General features: G+C 35.5%; 1 protein-coding gene across 1 annotated transcript in view; it reads left to right on the top strand.

Moving 5' to 3' along the window:
* DPYD (dihydropyrimidine dehydrogenase) overlaps positions 1 to 21,292 on the top strand; it is an 800,443-nt gene that overhangs the window by 339,396 nt on the left and 439,755 nt on the right. The window contains exons 9-10 of the mRNA XM_045897134.3: positions 10,633 to 10,740; positions 12,934 to 13,103. Coding sequence (XP_045753090.1) covers positions 10,633 to 10,740; positions 12,934 to 13,103 — 278 coding nt within the window. The remainder of the gene's footprint in view (positions 1 to 10,632; positions 10,741 to 12,933; positions 13,104 to 21,292) is intronic.

Here is a 21,292-nt window from a genome sequence, read left to right on the forward strand (position 1 = left end):
CTACAAAGAATATTGACTAGGTCTTGGGGGAAATGCTGCAGGACTTGGAGGTCAAATTCCCCTCTGTGTCGCATTGTCTCTGTGTGATAGGGCATGGCAAACGTTTGTTTACCAAACATTTGCTCTTCCCATCTTCCTATAAAATTGTCTTTCTCTCCATTGAAGTCTCAGACCCCTGTTCCCTTCACAGTTAGCTCAAGATGGCATGTAAGCCTCAATTGCTTGACTTCTTGTGGGTTTCATATTCTTCGGGGTGGGGGTGGGGGGAGGTTTCCTGTATGTATGTGATTGAGTTTGTTTTTCTCCTGTTAATCTGTCTTATGTCAATTTAGTGAATAGACCAGCTAGAAGAACTAGACAGGTTAAGGAAAAATTCTTCCTCCTCTATAACACATATACAAAAATGTACTTTTTTGATTGTCTTGGTTTTCTTAAGAAATTCAGGCAATGTTCAGAACTCCATTTCTAGATTATCTCCCTATTTTGTGGATGAACAAACTGAGGTTCGAGATCAACCACATATTTCTGAAATGACTGACCATTTCTATCCATCAAGTCTTTTGGAGAGTAATTACTTCATGGAATTTCCTGAATTCCTAGAAAAGCATTCTAATTTTGAGACTCTTACTCAGCAACATGTTAGAAATACTAAATATAGTACAATTATGTTAAGGATGGAAGTAATTTTACTTTTCTTACATCATACACGTTTCTTCAAAAAGTGTTTTGACATAAGTATTTTCTTGTAAAATTTACAGAATTACAGTAGTGATTCAGAGTAAGAAAATAAGTTTGCACAGAAATGTATTACTTGTGTATAAGAGGAAAATGCATAATTAAAGTCAAATGACTCTGAGGTATGAGAATCATTGCAAGAAAAAAAAATTATATAGTAGTATAACCAATATGTATGATTGTGAATTGCATTTTCTACTTGTAAAATTAAGTTTTTTTGACAGCATAGAGCTATATTATGCTTACTTGTCCACATAACAGTTCTTTAGAGAAATACATTTTTGTAACTCTTCTGATTTTAGAGATGGAAAAGTTGTGGTTTAACAATTTGGGCATGAATTTAGACCTAATAATGATAAATTACAGGATTAGGAGTCCATTCCAGGTCTTCTGATTTGGACCCAAGCAGCTCTCCATTGTTTCACAGACTTGCCTGGGGAGAATCACACGGACCCAGAAACCAAGTTCCAGCAGCTGAGAGTCACCAAGCACATTTAGTGTGTGGTCCTTATTTTAAAGCCTTCCACTTGCTTCCTCAGGCTTGCATTGTTTCATTTGCAGAGCTCTGAAGGCAAGAGCATATTTGGGTAACTCAAAATGATTCTTAGCTTTCACTTCAGGTTTAATCCATAACCCTGCCTCTTGCATTATGTTTCACCTCATTTTATTCTGGTAATATAGCAAAGATTTGTTTGGCTTTAAAGGAAACAGTTTAACTGCATCATCTAAATGTATGTTATGTTAAAAATTATTAAAGCTTTCGATACAGAATACCTTGGCGTCACAATATAATTGTAAATACGCTAGAACAATTACAAATAAAGAGGCTCCCAGTGCCTGTATTTAAGAATTTATTTGAATAAAAAAAATGTAGAAGTAGAATTTTCCTTTGAGAAAGTAACTAATACAATACAATGAATGTGTGGCACCTTTACTGGTGATTAACACATTAGTAATACTTTTGAGATTACATTTTTAAAGGGGTCTTCTCCCTTCTCCAGAATGTGTGTTTATGGTGGCAGCTTTAATGCTATTTCCTGCTGTGCAGTTCAATAGAGTATGTTTTTAGGTGGTTGGTGGAGGGTTTTTTTCGTTATGTATGTCGATGGAGATAAGTGTTTTAATTACTTTTTTAATGTCTGTGCTTTTGTATTTTTCTCCTCTCTTCCCTTTTATTTCCTGCTGTTGAGATTACTGCCTCATCTCCACAGCAGGTGACTGTTGCAAATTTGTTTTCTTTGTAAGCCTGGTAGATTTATTTTGTAATATAACTGTTCCTTTTTAGTATTTTATTATTAATGATTTCTTTACTTTGGAATAAAGTATACTTACATAGCCCTAAATAGTAATTTCCTAAGACATCTAAGAATTCCAGTCATTAAGGAAAAAACCTTTGCCTGAGGCATATTGTTGAGTTTTGGTTTTTTTTTTTATTACCCTTACTTCGTGATGTGAAGATTAAAATTTAAGGAAACTGTTTTATAGCAAAAGCCAAATGAGAGTGAGAAACAGAAAAGAGAAGGGAAGGAAATAAAGAGAAAGAGGCCCAAAAGATAAAGCACAGTTTAATAAATAATACCAAAAATCAAAGTGATAGGTGGAATTTGGTGACAGAAATAGGAAATTACATTAATGTATCTTTTCTAGAAGAGAGCTTTTAACGAGATCTTGTTTATATTAAAATTAAATTTTAATTACTCAAATAACTTCTGCTAATTATAAGAAAATTGGAATGTCACAAAAGTATAAAGAAAAATACTCTTTTTTTTTGGTCTAATATTTTGTTGGTTTGGTTGTTGCATATGTCCCTTTATATAAAAAGAACAATGGGTAAGATGGATCCTGAGTATAAGAATTATTTGTCAGGAAAGTAAAACATATCCAAGGTTGTTTTGTCCGTTTTTGAATTCTTGGGCATTATTTTATCAATTAAAATAACCTCTCTTCTCTATTTTATTCCAAATGTATAAAAGGAACAAAAAGTATGAGACCAAAATGCCCAGTGAACCATAATCACATTTTGTTATATGAAATTGCTGGATATTTTATGACAGGTTAAAAAAGTTCTCTAGAAAGATTTTAACTACTTAGAATCAGTTTATTTCATATGTATTGCACTTGTGAATACATTACTTTCTTAATATATTTATATTGTTTTTCACCCATAAATACTACTCTGAGTTGGAGCCTGGTATTCAGTTCTAATATGAAGTTATTTGAATTGATCTCATTGGTGTGATAGAACATGTGTATATCTTCTACATGAAGTCATAAAAATGAACTGAAGTACCTCTATAACAACATTGTAGGAAGCATCATCTTTGGTTATTTCATTCTCTTCTCTAGTGCTTTTTAAAATTTACTGTTTTATAAATTAATACAAAAGAAGACCATAATTCAGCATCTATCAGATTTTCAAAATTGTATGAGTGCTCAGTCCTTCTCCTGCTTCTGGATTTCATTATCTGTTACATGTGTCCGTATAGAAAAATACCATATGTAATGGGAAAAAATATGATTTGAGATGGTGACTTCATTCATAACATTTTTTTCAGTCTTCATCTTGTTATGCTCTAACCGATTGTGTGATTCACACGATTAAGGCATGTGGTCACATTGAGAGAGAAACTAGACAGCAGTTACACGAAACAGATGTTTAATGGGGATTTGAAAAATCAATGAAATGAACACTATTGTGATGCATGGTGATCTGATTTCATATGTGTTATATTGAATCACTCCATTCTTTCTGAATTCAGTCTGAACTAAATGTATTTACAGTGGGGCATTGGGGAAAAGATGGGGAGTTTTATTGAGAAAAGGAGCACAATAGGCCATCATTGATCTGTTCTCTTTCTAGTCAATATATAGATCCTACAATGATAACCCATATGGCACTGTTGTCCCTTGGAAATAAGATATAAATCCTTCGAATCATAAAGGTGATCTTTAAGTGCAGATGAAAAACTTTATAATCCATTGTGGAATTCTGGAATGCTTAGGTCCTTGAAAGGAGTGTTTTACTTCCATGTTGTAATCCCAACAGTTTGGGCTTGATATAAGACTAGTTTACCTTTTCTAATAAGTATAGAAACACATCCAGATACATATGTATATCCATAAATAGATATATTTATTATTTTATTCCTATATTCACATCTTATATACAGCCATTTAAGTGTCTTTTTATGATTAATTGTAATAGCTTCTGTATTTGGAAGTATTTACTATGAATCTTTTTATCATGTGAGTCTTTATTTTCCATGGTTTTTATACTTTACCCAAGACAGTAAGAATGACTTACATTTCAGTGGTGTTTTAGATTTACTGGAGTGCTTTTATGTGCACTTTTCTACCTAATTTTCAGAACAACTCTACACATCAGGCAAGGTCATTTTTATTCTAGAATCAAGGAATTTGAGAGCCATCGTATTAAGTAATTTTATACAAGTACAGCTAGAAAGGGGAAATAATGAAACTAGAACCCAATTCTTCAGACTCCTAGGTCAGTGCTCTTGGAAGCCTGATGTTACTCTAACTGCTCCCATTTGAATGCCAAATTAAACATGAGAGGGTCTTAATCTTGCTACTTTCCTGGCCCTGAAGCACGTATGGTTTGAGTCCATTGTAGTCTGTACAATGAATGAAGTCAGAACACCCTGGTTCGGCCACAGTCTTTTATTCTAGCCAAGGTTGCTAAGTTTTATGGACTCTGATACCAATCTGCCCAACACTGACCACTTAAATGTGTAATAATATTAATTGTGCATATCATGGATTAGGTGAACATTTAATTTATGTCTATCCAAATGTATCATATTATTATATCAAACAAAAGCTTTTTTGTAGGGAGAGAGTGCAAATAAAAGGAACCATTTCACATCCATGCAAAGAGCTTCACATTTGTATTCATTTTATTCTCCTAACAGTACTGTGATGAGATTGCTGCTGCCCAGAAAGAGTAATTTACTGGCCCAAGGTCATAATAGCTAGTAAGTGCTAAAACTAGAATTTTAATGCAGGAAGGCTGACTTTAGAGGTTTTGCTCTTGTTCGCATACTCTGTTTACCAGGAATGTTAGAAATAAGTCAATTGGCACTAAGATTTTTTTGAAAGGTTTAATAAACAAAAATAAAGAAAAGCAGTGTTTACACAGGCACATTTCTTTTACAAAGACATGGATGGATGGCTGTGGTAGATAGCTTGGTGTCCCTCACTGAGAGTTTGTTTAATGAATCCATGTGTGGTCTGCACATTTTAATGTTCTTCCTCATGCAGCACCATTCCCCAAAGGAGGCTTAGGAAATGAGGACTGTGAGCACACAACATGCTTCCTTCTGTGAGAAGAAAAGTGAAATCTCAGATAGTGAAGTGAAAAACTTGGAGAAGTGAAAAACTTAGGACATTTGCCATCAGACACATTTTGCTGTTTTCAGCCACTTGTGAATAGTGACCTAATCAGTGGGATTTTATTTGTCTACTAACATCTTCTTACCGACAAAGCACTAGTGTAGAATAACGAGAATTGATATACCTGTAGAGAGTTTGGTATGCCCTCTACCCATTTCTGTAAGCCCATTCCTGTAATCACAGTGCTTTGCCAGGAACTTGGGGCAGTCTCTCAGTGTTCGGGCTTCTAGGTCTGTGGGATTCATGAGGCTGTCTCTAGTGGTAGGTGTATCTGATCACTGTTTTCCCCATGAAAATGGATGCCAGCAAGAATGAGAGGCATCACAGGAATGCTTGCTCCATTCAATTAACACCAAATAAGTGAGCCAGTGAAGTAACACAGGCAGACATTATAAACTCTGGGGAATTCTTTTTTTTTTTTTTTTAAGATTTTATTTATTTATTTGAGAGAGAGACTGAGAGAGAGAGAGAGCGAGCATGAGAGGGGAGAGGGTCGGGAGGGTCAGAGGGAGAAGCAGACTCCCTGCCGAGCAGGGAGCCCGATGCGGGACTCGATCCAGGGACTCCAGGATCATGACCTGAGCCGAAGGCAGTCGTCCAACCAACTGAGCCACCCAGGCGCCCCAACTCTGGGGAATTCTTAAACATGTCGGTCGTACCATACCTGTGAAGACTCAGCCTTAAAGCTTATTTCTCTTCTATTACTTACTAGATGATAACACGAAACAGAATATTTAATATCCTATTAATGTTAATTGAAGTTGTGCAGAACTTAATATGAGCACAAAAATTTATTATGTACACTGCTGTTATTTATTCTGTAGTTGTTCCAGAGAGAGGTGCTTTGGAAACAAAGCAGAGATACATATTTCAAAGAATATCAAATATTGAAAAATAACCAGCAGATACCCAAGAGGAATGCACTTAAGAAGGAAAACAATTCAAAAAGGAATTGTACTAGAGAAAATAATCACAAAACAAAGATACAGCCTAGAGAAGCAGCCTGTCTTTTCTCTATGACTAGATTGGAACCTGGCCACAGACACATTCTGTTTGTGTTCACATCTGTAGCCTCACAGTGAAGCATTTAATGCATATCTGTTAAATGATTTAGATATCACTTGTTAAGTAACATCATGTTATAACAGGGCTCAATTATAACATTTTATATGGAAAAGGCAGCATTTTGAAGTTAATGCATAGACTCTATAACCAGAATATCCAGGTTAGAAATTGGTACTGCTACTTGTTCTCTGACTGCTGGCAAAGTTACTTAACCTATATGTGTCTCAGTTTCTTCATATCAAAAATGCAGAAAATAATGTTTGTTGTCTTAAAGGATTGTTTTGAGAATTAAATGAGTTAATATGTAAAAACTACCTATATGCCAGGCATCTGGAACAGTAACTAGATCTAAATCTGTAATCTAAATAATCAACATATGGTAAAGTAGACTTTCTGTAATATAAGCAGAATTTTTTAAATTTATTTTAGGAGAAGCTGAAAATTATCATTTTGCAATAGTTCTTAAGGTGGTGTTCCTTTGTATAAATATATGCTGAAACACCAAAAACTTCAGTAACTACTCTAGGGGAACAAAGAAACTCTCTGGCCTTCTTGAAAGACAGAGAACACTGTACATCTATTAAGCTGAGCTGTTTTGTTTGTCAGATCTTTGTCAATTCTTCTTTATTCATAAACCTCCTTCTTCCCACTGAAAGGTGAATTAAAAAGTCATTTCAGTGTCATTTTGAAATCATTCTGATAGAGACACATACCTTATTTATTAATATGCCACCTACTCTCACGGAAATCTTCCTTTGATAGATGGGTATTTGCAAGTTTCATTATCTTTCATATTTCACTTACGATTGCTTCATTTTTCTTTTTTTGTAGCACTTTGTTTAAATTTGCTAAGGTTTAATACTTTAAACTCTATTCTTTCCTTGCCGTAAGATGTGAAATTTGGGAGAATTGATAAACTACAGAATAAATAAATCTATCTTAATATTAATAGCTAATGTTTAGTGAACATTCTCTATGTTTTAGGTCTCAATGCTTAATATAGATGGATGGACGGATGGATAGATAGATATAGATAGATAGATACAGATAGATAGATAGATTCCTTTAAATCTCACATCAATGAGAGACATGTAATTGTTGTCCCTAGCAGAATCATTAGGAGATCTATAGATATAGATATATCCTATTATAGAATTTATTTCAAGAAGTTGGCTTATGTAATTGTGGAAGCTGGAGAATTCGAAATCTATGGGCTGGGCCAGCAGGCAGCATTTCTCCTTCCTCAGGGAAACTTCAGGTTTATTCTTAAGGCCTTGCCACTGATTGGATGAGGCCTACCCACATGATCAAGTTTGTCTCCTTTACTTAAAGTCAACTGATTATAGATGTTAACAATATTTACAAAATGCCTTCAGAGCGATACGTAGATTAGTGCTTGATCAGATCATTTGATAGTCTAGCTAAGTACATATAATCACTGGCACTCCCACAAGATCACAGAGCTGGTAAATGCGAGAGGAAGACCTCACACCAAAGTGTGGCTAATGATAAAGGTCCTGCTCTTAATCACCCCACAGCATCATGGTTAGCAGACTCTAGGGTACTTTTGCCAGCTGGGCTGGACTACCAGTCTGTGAGGAGGGCTTCAGATGTGTTGTCCTAGGTCATAAGGGATGGCCTGTCACCCAGGTCGGAGAGAAGAGCTCCATGGACCTTGGGACTTTAAAAGGTGCAGCTAAAGAGGCTGCAGGAATAACATAATGATCCTATCCAGTTTCTGGCTCATTTTTTCCTCTCCTTAAGCCATTATCTTTAAGTCAGAACATCTAACTGGTGCCCTCCTGAACATTTACAGAAAGAATCTGATCCAGTAAATGTTAAATTCATTAGAGTGATAAATGCAGAATGGGGTAAAAGCGCAGGAAATTCAGTTGTCCTTGTCAGTCTCTTGATCCAAGTGAAAAAATGAATTTAAATTTTACCAAAGCCTTTTTCTTATGAAATAATCCTTGCATGATAGGAAAAGTTTTCTGCATGGATCTGGTGGTGTATTCAATAAGAATGCCTTGCATTTCTTTAGAAAAGTTATTTTAGCAATGGCTCTATAGAAAATAATCACAGATGTAAATTTCCCTCTCTGTCTTAACCATGGCAAGTAGTGAAAAAAGCTCAGATTAGGAGTTAGTAAAGGGAGGATTTTAGACCTTATTGACAGTAAATTCAGAACTTTTATCTGCCACGTACATTTTCTGTGCTTTGTTTTTGATCTGCTTTAAAGATTTTTGTTTATCATATCTCCTTGAAATTGCACAGCACTTCACATTGTTTTTCTTGTGTGTGTGTGTGTGTGTTTTACAGGAAAATGAAGTGCTATAGAACATATGCTATCTCTATAATTTAGTAGTATATGTAAGAGGGGAGACAGGTCCTTATATAAATTTCGATATGTAGCATATATATATGTTGGTTAAACTAATCAGGTGTAGCTAAAACTATAGTCATCTTTTAAAGCTTTCAAGAAAAATTGTTTTGTTATTAGAGTCCTCAAGTACATATTCAGCTATTTTTATGTAACCATAACCATTCCCTATCCTAGTCTTTCTAAAAGAATTATATAAATAACCACACATTTATGTAATAGTTTCCGTGTTATAAATATACCCAAGGAGTAATCCTTTATGTCAGAAAATGAGGAAACAGTCTTATCTCATTTCGTTTATAAAGAAGCCAAAGCACTGTATGTTAACTAACTGGAATTTAAATAAAAACTTAAAAAAAAAAGCCACCAGAGCAAAGGTAAATCAAATGACTTGCCTAACCTTCCTAGATAAATAAAATAATTTTAATGATAAGTGATCTTAAACTAATAATCTATGAGCAAAGGGCAAATCTTTGGGAGGAAGGAATGCTGGACAAGGAAGAAAAATGATTTAATTTGAAGGAACAAAGTGGTCTATTGCTGGTTACACATTCACTCTATCCACAAGCACCTTCAGCTTTCAGATCAGATATGGTACCTACCTTATCACATATGAGAAAGTCATTCTTGGCCATTCTTATTACTCTAGGTGTCCACCAACACTACCCATTGCTCTTCATTTAACAATAAAATGAAATTTTACCTCTAGAATAACCCAGAGTTTGGGGAAGTAAATAAAGTTAAACTATAAAATTTCCCCTGTGTTTATGGAACTGAGATGAATTAATTCTACACTTTTCTGTGGTGGGGTGATTGCTGTCAGATTTGCTTTGTTTATACTTTGAAAAAAAACTAGACTGCTATTCATTTTCTTTTCAAAATTTTGGCAATTATTTCCTAATTATATGGTTGATGCATGCATGTTGTAGAAATTTTGGAAAATAAAGAAATAATAAAAAAAATACATTAGCCACAGTCCCACAACCAGAAATGATCACCATTCAGATTTTATGAAACTTGAATCATATTATACAGTTTTGTATCCTGCTAGTTCATTTAATACTGTATTTTGACTACAGTCCAATACCATATTTTTCAAATGTTCATTTTAAAGGCTGCATTGTGTTCTGTTGCTTTTTGTCTTTTTTAAAGTAAATCTCATTTATTCATTTTATTGGCATTTTGGTTTTCCTTCATTCTTTCTCTCTCTCTTTGCATTGACCATTTTTACTCATTAAAACTTCATTTGCGTGTCTTAGTGTTTCCTTAGTATAGATTCAGAACTACTTTCTAGAAATTGAGCACCAATGTGTATTTGCATCAAAAGAGTAAGATAAGTCCCATTTTCACCTTTGCCATGTAGTCTAATTTTCTTAAAGCCTTTACTTCTTAATAGACAGGAAATCATATTTCATTGTTTTAAATTACAGTTCCTAAATTACTATGTATTTAAAATTTTGGTGCTTAAAAGCTATTTATATTCTTCATTATTCCAATTTTGTTATCCATTCTTTAATTTGTTAAAATATTAGTCTGGCTAAACAAGTAGCTGATTTTTTGTAGTAAAATACATCTTTTTCTTTCAAGTTTTTTTGTTTATTTTTTTCTTAGAATGATCTGTCATATTCAGGAACTAGATACATATGTATCCATATTGTGTTTTAGTTTTGTGATTTTTTTTTTATATTTAGCACTCTAATACATTAGAAACTTACTTTTATTTATGACATGAGGAAATAATATAACCTGATTTTCCCTTAAACACTATATGTACATGTATATATGTATGTATCCATGTTTCTGTATACCTATATGTGTACTTGGATATATGATTTATTATGTGTGCTTAGTTATATAGTAAAGGTATACACTGAGGTCTGTAACAATGTGTTATATACATTTTTATGTTGATTTGCTTATAGATTTTTTTTCCTCTCAGAACCACATTATTTTAATGATCTCAGCTTTCTACTTTTTAAAAATATACAGTAGGAAAAATCCCTTCTTCTGCTAACGAGATTTTATACATTTTTATTACTTAGGTTTGCCAGACCCTAATAAAAACCATATCTTCAAAGACCTGACGCAGAACCATGGATTTTACACATCCAAAGACTTTTTGCCACTTGTAGCCAAAAGCAGTAAAGCAGGTATAACATTGTTTTGTATTCCTAACATTACCTATATTGTTTATGTATTATAAATTTATATTAAATCCAGGCTCAGGAGGACACTGTTCAGATCTCAAATCACTTTTGCTACACCGAACATAAATTTAAAAACAAGTATGATGTAATCATTTTCCAGGATCATCCACTTGTTCATTCTTCCAATCAAACATCACCCTAAGGAGTTTTCCACTCTGTCATATAGAGGTCTACACTGCATCATGTAAAATTGCTTCAGAGTAAGAGTCTTAAACAAACATTGGAAGATGTTCTTTTTTTTTTTTTTAAGATTTAATTTATTTATTTGACAGAGAGAGAGAGCACAAGCAGGGGGAGCAGCAGAGGGAGAGGGAGAAGCAGGCTCCCTGCTGAGCAGGGAGCCCAACGTGGGGCTCGATCCCAGGACCCTAAGATCATGACCTGAGCCAAAGGCAGACGCTTAACTGATTGAGCCACCCAGGTGCCCTGATTGGAAGATGTTCTTAAAAGAAATAGCAGGAACTTCAGTTTAGGAACTATTTTACATTATATATGTATTTTTAAAATTTTAAAGTAGGACAAATTTTCACATATCTTACATCATTTGTGTCTAAGCAGGCAGAAAGAGCCAGCTTCTTGCTGAACAGCAAATTTACGAAGTTAAGGGAAAGCACTTTGATAGACACACTAGTATGTAGTCTCTGTATAATATCACTTCAGGCAGCCCAAGAGGAGCAACCAGAAGCTAAACCAGTCCTATGCTTTGGTTGTATGAGAGTCAGTCTTAGTAATAAAGACTATAATATAGTCTCTAAACCCAGATCATCTAAATCCTTTAAACATATATTTTTAGTCTTAAACTTCAGCTATTCTACATGTAATTGCATGTGAAAAGATAAAAGCTTACATTTTATCCTACAATTTAAAAAGATAAGCAAATTTCTTTATTCTCAATTAGGTCGTTCTGCAGAAGTTTACAGCTAAACATGTATACCATCTCCACCTTCCTCCTCCCAGGAAAAGGGGATGCTTCTGTACCTGCAACCCTTTCTAAGGAAGATCATAGTACATATAACATATTTTTGAGAATTACAGAGGGCCAGTTATGTAATCCCAAATGCACTCTTCCAAGCAGGATGATTACACTTATTGAGATGATAGGCCTATGCTGCCCGTGGTGCCATTTGATTTATAGTAATTTATCTTATCAATAATTTTACTGAATCTGATAACACAGGTATACCTAACACATAGAGAAACCTGCATCTTACTTTTTTACAAGAATCTTTGTATGGACATCAAGTCTTCATATATATGTCCTTGAGAAATGGACACTTAGAAAGTCATATTTCTTGGGGCACCTGGGTGGCTCAGTTGTTAAGCATCTGCCTCCGGCTCAGGTCATGATCCTGGGGTCCTGGGATCGAATCCCACATCGGGCTCCCTGAGTGGCAGGGAGTCTGCTTCTCCCCCTCCCTCTGCCTGCAGCTCTGTCTACTTGTGCTCTCTCTCTGTTAAATAAATAAATACAATCTTAAACAAACAAACAAACAAAAAAAGAGTCATATTTCTTTTATAGCTCTATTTTACAAAGAAAACCAGGGAAAAACTGTAAAGGGGAGAAAGTTCGTTTTTACTATTTCAGGAAAATAGTTGTTAAAAATTCTCCCGTTACATAGAAAGCACTTATTCGGCACACAAATTTTCAGTGTTTCCTAAATTTAATATATAGCAGGGCTATATGTTAGAAATCCTATAAAATAATATCTAAATAAAGTATTTTCATGAAATGCTGTCCATTATGTTAACCCAGATGATAAAGATCACTTTTTTTCCTTCTAACAAACAGAAATTTAATGACAGCAAGTTAAAAATACATATCATGACTTTGACAAAGCGTGTATTAATTGATTGATTCCAGTTTGTTATGACCTAAACTCTTCAAAATATGTTGTAGTGATCCTTCTAGAAGAAAAAAGAAGCTAAAGGTGGTGACTATGAAATTACATATATGAGCATATTTTTAAAATGGGAATAAAACTGTCTTTCAATGAAGCAGAATAATTTGATAGTGACACTCCATCCTCGAAAACTGCAAGATGCAATTTTACACTGCTTTGAGTACAAGTATCTTTTGAGCTGTCATGCAGAAATGGTTTCTCTACTTGAAAATGGGGTTTTCCTTTCATCATTCAGGAATGTGCGCCTGTCACTCTCCATTGCCATCGATACGGGGAGTCGTGATCGTACTCGGAGCTGGAGACACTGCTTTCGACTGTGCAACATCCGCTTTATGTTGTGGAGCCCGCCGCGTGTTCATCGTCTTCAGAAAAGGCTTTGTTAATATAAGAGCTGTCCCCGAGGAGGTAAAATGGAACCATCAGAAAATATGGAGCTGTAATGCAACAGATTTTAGATGAAACTGTTAATGTGCAGCCTCCTAGTTAAATCGTTAGAATGTTCTTGAAGTTGTGAAATGCAAATTTAAAAATTTCTGGGCTACCCATGTTTTTTCTTTTTTTTCCCCTAATTCAGACATTCAAAGTAAAAGAAAGTTATTTTATAATACTTTAGTTGGATAAAATGAGAAATCTTTGTCAACACTAAGTGCTTCTTATTCTTAGTGTTAGTATCTTTGAAATGTATTTAACTAGTAACAGTGGAAGGTGCTAAGTCTTCATTTCATAAACAATAGGTATTCGTCACAAAATGTAGGATATTAGGAGAATGTGGTAATTAGAGACATTTGGAATTCTCTACAAGCTGCATTCAAAGTCATATGCCTTGGTCATACTTAAAGTCAATTCATTCTGATGTGAAACCAATAGAACAAAGAGATTGCCATTTATTATTTTTTTAAAGAGTTCCATGTAAGCATTATTTAGAATTAATAATGAGTTAACTTACTAAAAGTGACAGATTTAAAATGATTTCATTCTTACAAGTGACTGGTGACTAATCTTGGGTGAGGCATCGGCTGGGTACACATACCATGGACTTCTCAAATTTTAATGCTATTAGAGGAAGATAATGCCTTATAAAGGATATTAGTTCTGAGAACAAGAACAAAATGTGTTTATAGAAGGATAAATTGTGCATTTTATCCAAATCAGTATTATGAATTTGATTTGCTTTAGAATGCCTTAATATGTTTGGAGTCTCTATACCAGGTAAAAATTATACCTGTAGTCAATTGGTAATTTGTCACATGTAGATTAACCACATTACAGATTAATCTCACTAAGATATCAGAGTCACCACTGGTTCGTGGCTGGGTTTCAGATGTCTACTTTATTCTCTGGGCTTTCTTTTATCTATTATACCCATTCAGACTTTTTTCCAAAATCCAAGGTGGACATGGTCATATCATTTGGGGAGTTTTTTTTTTTTTTTTTTCTGGAGTGCGATCTATAACATCAATTAGTGAGATTTCATTATGTTACAAATAAAAAGAAAACATCCATCCTGGAATTAAATGACTTGCCTAAGATAAAAGAGGACAGGAGCTGATTTTTATTCATCTGTATATCTCCATGCATAGCACAGGGCCTCAGCAAAGAATAAATAGTTGACACGTGTTTTGAACTAAATATTTTTTTTTTTTAAGATTTTATTTATTTATTTGAGACAGAGAGAATGAGAGAGACATAGAGCACATGAGAGGGGGTAGGGTCAGAGGGAGAAGCAGGCTCCCTGCTGAGCAGGGAGCCCGATGCGGGACTCGATCCCGGGACTCCAGGATCATGACCTGGGCCGAAGGCAGTCGCTTAACCAACTGAGCCACCCAGGCGCCCTGAACTAAATATTTTAAATCTTGTTCTTCTGATTCCAATATCAAAGAAGTTTTCATTATAAAAGCTACACCTTTAGAATTGGAAGGGACGATGACCCCGGATGGAAATGGCAAGTTACTTTATACTTAATCTCATAGTCATCTTCCATTAATGGTAGTAACTAGAAATGAGTGATGACTATTTCTTCTGCCCTCAGTAGAACACACACAAAGAATGAGACCAGGTAATTACTTGAAAGGGTAGAAGTAGACATTCGTTACTTATTTATTGATTTATTGATTTATTGATTTAATCAACCTATATATATTGAGCATCCATTGTGTACCAGGCATTGTCTTGGCAATTTTAATACTAAAATTATATCATTATTATTTAATTAATATTAAAATTATACAGCTTCCCTACTGAGGGAAGACACTTGATGATCAAACAAATTAACTATCATATAAATAGTATATTGAAAGGTGATTAGTGCTATGGAGAAAAGTTAATGAATATAGGAGTATAAGGCATATGTATTTGGGGTGAGGGGGTGGTAGAAGAAGTGGCCATTGTAATGATTTGCCATTGTAAATGAGATAGGCCAGGAAGGCCTCTCTAATAAGGTGACTTTGGGGCAGAGAAACGAAGACAGTGAGAGAATGTAGACATCTGGGGGCCAAACATTCCAGGCAAGGCAATTGAAGAAGGCTGTTAAACTTCTAGGAATATAAAAAACCTAAGTCAGTGTGACTGGAACAGTGTAAGAGAAGACAGTTTGTGGCACACTGGGTGAGGTCTTGTAGGCATTCATAAGGCCTTTCGTTTTTTTGTGTGAGAGAGGAAACCACTGGACTGTTTTGAGCAGAGAAGCACCAAGATCTGAGTTAAATTTTTAAAAGGACTGCTCTGTTGAAAGTTAACTAAAGAGGTTTGGGTCAGAAGCAGGGAGGCTGCCAGGGGTTAATTGAAAGAGTAGGCTATTAGTCAATGGGACTGGCTTACAGGATGGAAAAGATCAGCAGGTCCTAAGGCCAGAGTTCACTGGGCTGAGCCATGGTTTCCAAACTGTCGGAAAACAATGGGTCTGTGGAACAACAGGTCACCCATCTGCAGTGCAGCTTAGTAGAATTCAAGTGGATCTGGGGCCTAATTAAAACCATAAAACAAATATTTGGATGTTTATTATTGGCTTACAAGAAACCAAATTTTTTATATGTTCTTAAAACTACTTGACTAAGCTCCATAAGAACAGGGGCCATGGTCAGCTCTCTTGGTTCCTTTGTTTCTTCCCCCTGCCTAGCACAGTGGTGCCACATATAAAGTGTTCAGCAAAAAATTGTGAAATGAATGTTTTCTGGAGGGAATTGGCATCAGGGCTTCTGGCATTAAGAGAGCTAATACTTTTGGGGCACCTGAGTGGCTCAATCAGTTAAGAGTCAGACTCTTGATTTCGGCTCAGGTCAGGATCTCAGGGTTGTGAGAGCCCCTGCATGGGGCTCTGCGCTCACTGGGGAGTCTTCTTTAGATTCTCTCTTTCCTTCTTCCCCTCTCCCCTTGCCCCTCCCTCCCTCTCTCTCTCTCTCAAATAAATAAAATCTTTAAAAAAACCCAAAAAACTAATACTTTCCAGGTTAGATCAGTGTTACAGTAATAGACTTTTGAAGGTTCATTTGGTAATTTTAGGCAAAATTCCTCAGCATGAGAGAAGGAATAACATGTAATACATTATCAGAATATGCATAGGTTTTAGGGCTGGGTTATTGGCCAGTGCCTGTGCTTTCTTAGGATTCGGGGCTTTCAGAATTTCCAGAGGTTCTGGTATTAATGCCTCATGTCCATTACTTGGTTTGGGCACATCAAAAGTGGGCCCATGACACGACAGCACTAACACTTATGAAACTGGAAAGTCAGGAGGAAGTTCAATATCAAGACAGGATTTTGAGAGAATATATTCTAGGAAAAAATGATAACCAACATGCAAAATTTAATATCAAACCCAATTTCTCTGTATTTCTCCTATTCCTCCCATGCTTTCTACCCCTAATACATTCAAACTGCAACTACGTTTGGTTTCTTTAAAGTCAATGAAGAATGACAAAAATGGATATTTAGGGTTTTCCTCACATATGTGTGTTGTTTAATGGTTTGAGCTCTTGGATGGAATTTGGGAATAATGTGATTTTTTTGTTGGTTAAGGTCCTCACTGGTAAGCATGTCAGTCAGCATGCATATATGCAAAGCGTCAGTCTAATTCTCAGATGGTTTTAGAGGGAGGGAATGCAGAACGATATAAAGTTCTCTCATCTTTTCGTGACAAATATGAATTATTATAAAAGCCAGTTAAGGGGAGCCTGGGTGGCTCAGTCGCTAAGCTTCTGCCTTCGGCTCAGGTCATGATCCCAGGGTCCTGGGATCGAGCCCCACATCGGGCTCCCTGCTCAGCGGGGAAGCCTGCTTCTCCCTCTCCCACTCCTCCTGCTTGTGTTCCCTCTCTCACTGTGTCTCTCTCTGTCAAATAAATAAATCTTTAAAAAATAAAAAAATAAAAAAAAAATAAAAGCCAGTTAAGTTTAACGTTGCATGGTTAGTAACAAAGAACAGTGTGATTGGATCCGGAAATGCTTTAATCTACTAAATTAGGAGGCAACACCCAGTAGATTCAGCAGTGACACCCACATCCCATTTTTCGAATGCAGATGTTCTCAAACTTTAATATGCATCAAAGTCACCTGGAGGGCTTGTTAAACACAGCTTGCTGGGCCTTGGTCCCAGAGTTTCTGATTCAGTAGGTCTGGGAGGGGCCTGAGAATTTGCATTTTTAACAAGTTTCCTGGTGATGCTGAGACTGCTGATCCACTGCTCTTATGTATCATCAATGTAGTTTCCAGCTGTCTAATTAGAGCCATAAGCAGTGTGCTGTTTTGGGGCACTTTCCATCTTAGTTAAGAAAGCATTAATGCTACGGGATACAGGTTTGATGAAACGAAGATATGGAGGCGTCATCAGCATACTGATGTAATTCTGATTCCAAATGTCTTCCAGTCTCCCTTGTGGCCTCACACACATGCTAAATAGGATGCTACTGACAAACTAGCGCTTCTCAGCTGTGGGTCCTTAGGGAAACCAGCCAATCACTCAGCACTATCCTCTAAGAAGATGAGGGAAAATCTGTTAATAATTCCCTCCAGTACTTTCTGCAAGCTTAAATAGGTGAGATTAAATTTCACAGGATAACAGAATCCCCCAAAATGCTGGTATTAAAAGCTGTTGACAGATCAGATAGAACTGCAAGAATGCTTTAGGCAGTTGGGAATCCCTAAAAGGAGGCATGAAGGTCAGGACTCAACAGACTTGCTTGAGTAGATAAATTTAAAGGATAAGGTTGGGGAAGGACTTTGTAGTTCTTATTAATTATTACTGAGAAGAATATGGTACAAAATTATTTTAACAGTACAATCCCACACACAAATTTTAAGAATCTGTTGTTCACATGTTTAATTTCCCAGTATCAGCAAAACATGATAGATCTTTAATTCTGCCATATTTTAAATGGGCTCTCTATAGCACTCTCCAGTGCCCTTTGGCTTCCCCCTATTCATTTGCCAAAATATTAACTGATTTACCTTTGATGTGCCTGTTTCCCCATATTTGAACTATTCAGAGGGTCAACTGTTTTGATAATTGATGCTACTTTATTATTTCAATAATAAAAATAACAGCACCAGATTGCCTAGTCGGTTAGTGAAAAATTTCTTTGTTACTGCAACTCTGAAATAATACATTTTCTTTTTTTGGGGAAATAATAGATTTTCATGTGAAAGAATGTGCCTTTTAATTGACTCCTTCTGATACCATACAGCATACCCCATAATAGATCCTGTATGTGGCACAATCTATAGGCCTCCTCTCAGACGTTTTTAATATCAAATGATGTTTAAGGGGGTGCTTGGGTGGCTCAGTCGGTTGAGCTTCTACCTTCGGCTCAGGTCGTGATCTCAGGGTCGTGGGATCGAGCCCCGGGGTTGGGCTCCGTGCTCAGTCGAGAGCCTGCATCTCCCTCTCCCTCTGTCCCTCCCCCTGCTCATGCTCTCTGTCGTTCTCTCTCGCTTTCTCTCTCTCTCTCTCAAATAAATAAAACCTGAAGAAAACAAAACAAAACAAAAAGCAAATGATGTTTGAGTTACATCCATTGATACTTTCATAACCTACGTCTTGCTGGCTAAACATTCATTTTCCTACCAGTAAGTAATGCTAGTTTCTAGTTTTTATTTAATTATAAGAAATATGAACCTGGGACTGTTTTTAGAAAATAACCTCTATATGCTGACAAATTTAATTTTACTTACAAAGGGTGATGCTTATAGCAGCTCTTCAGCATTTGGCACCTGCACATCATTTAAGTTGGTATTCTTCACAGAAAGTAATCAGAACCTGTTAACATGATTGGCAATATGAAGATACCTGCACACAAACAAATAAATAAACACACACAATTGCCCCCAGCACACAGAGCTAATTAGTGGCAGCTAAGGGCTCCCCTGGCACAAAGATATTAGGTATACCTGAATACGTTCATGATGGCTGGGAATGATGTTCCAAGAATCTGTGTTTACATTTTTGAAAAGTGTGAAAATTCAGTGTCACATGAGAAAGTAGAATGGAATGGTTGAAAACGTTTTAACTGAAAGTTGGAGAAGTTGGTTCGACGTTATATACCCTAGTCTGAGAATGCCCATCTGTAAAATTACTGTTCTAATTATATGCTTCTGAAAGCTTTTTCTATTCCCCGAGTCTATATTTTGAACATCGAGAGAAAGATATATGAATGATGTGGGATCTGGACAGGAGGGCTCTGTCTCCTCATGGAATGACAGCAACTCTGTACTGAAAAATTTGGCCCTATCTAGAAATATTACACTTGAAACAAGTTGCAGTTAATGTATCCCCAATCAGTTGGTAAGGTAAAATCTGCTGCATTCAAGACATGATATCAAAGAAACTGGCAGCTGAAGTTGTCAGAATTCTACCCTGCATGCGAATAATTCAGATGGTGAGTAGGACCAAAAACAAAAATAAAAACAAAACAAAAAACAAACAAAAAACCTATAAATAGTCCAGGAGCCAACAGAAGCCCATGCTTATCCAAGATTATATACTTTACAAGCTTAACTATTTTCAATAATTCCAAGGGGAGGATGGTGACTACATTATGTTGATGAGGAATATCTGTAGAGCTGAAACCTATATATCTTTTAAAAAGGTTTAACAATTGTTTATGATTCATATGTATATATGTATTTATGTGTATACATATCTATATGTGTGTATATACATATGTAAACATAAATTCATTAGCAGTGAACATTTCTGTTGTTATCAAGTCACTATCAACCTTTATTACATGGCAATGTGTTATTACTCTATTAATTTTTATGTGAGAGCTAGAAGCCCTTCTCCCATTAGGAATATTCCTCTCAGTTTTCCAGTATCTTCTTTTCTTGTCTTATACATTGAAAATATTAAAAAGTAATTTGTGTAACTTTAAAAATATGCATGTTGGTCAGGCACAAAATCCAAGAGATAAATATAAATGAAAAACATGCATAAATTAATGTAAAAACAAATAATTATCATTTTTTAAAGTTTTTTCTTTTAAAAAGGTGAACTCATCCTTCAAGGCCTGCTCCAAATGTCATTTTTTCTTTGATGGCTTCCTTAGTTTCCTCCTAATTAACCTCTCCCTCCTGTGAGATCTTACAGCTCTTTAAGCTTCCTGTATAATAGCACTTGTCACATAGGGTAGTTATTACTTTATACTCATCCCACAAATTAAAATGCAAGCTCCTACAAATGGATTGGTTCATTCAACTTCTATGTGATTCAAAGTATAGAACAGTGCTTGATCCAAAGCTTCAAATCAGTGAATTGTGTTGAATAATATATTCTGGGCATTGAAAATCTTATAGGAAGACTTTAAATGAAAAGGAAATATTCAAAATATATAATTTATACATATACACATACATACACCTCAAAATTACTACTGATAGCTTTTAAATAAGTAATTTTTTTAAAGTTTTAAAATATATCACATTACAATATCAACCTAACATTAAAAGTAGATTGAAAAAAAATTCATTGTTCCTGGTCTTTAGTCTTTTAAAAGATAGCTACAGAATTTAAAAAAAGAAAGAAACTATAACCAAGTAATATAAAAGGTAAAAAATTAATAAACATTTATAGACTCAGGATTAGAAGATAAGAGAGGATCCTTGTTTGAACAGAATTTATATAAAGAGGGATTTCAAGATTGAAGAAGATACTGCAAAGGCACCAAAGTTATGCAGAAGATAATTTTGTGAGATACTCTGATAGCAGCTGGGAATGCTTGACTGCAGCAAAATCTAAGTTGAGGAGTGTAAGAGCTAGTCAGATTTAAGAAAATGTCGTCAATCATGAGTAATATTTAAAAATACACTCTTCTTGGGGAGCCTGGGTGGTTCAGTCAGTTAAGCATCTGCCTTTGGCTCAGGTCGTGATCTTGGGGTCCTAGGATTGAGCCCTGAGTCAGCCTCCCTGCTCAGCGGGGAGTCGGCTTCTCCCTCTGCCCCTCCGCCCCTCATGCTGGCACTCTTTCTCTCTCCCCCTCTCTCTCTAAAAAATAAATAAAATCTTTAAAAAATGAAATAAAAATACACTCTTTTTGTTAGAAAAAAATGTATTTTGTGATGCCTCTGCAAAAACATTTAAGCCCCTAAATTATCCCATGCATTGCTTCT

The sequence above is a fragment of the Mirounga angustirostris genome, unplaced genomic scaffold (assembly GCF_029215605.1).
Source record: "Mirounga angustirostris isolate CCGP_5_RB_7025 unplaced genomic scaffold, mMirAng1.0.hap1 SCAF_4, whole genome shotgun sequence".
Lineage (NCBI taxonomy): Eukaryota > Metazoa > Chordata > Mammalia > Carnivora > Phocidae > Mirounga > Mirounga angustirostris.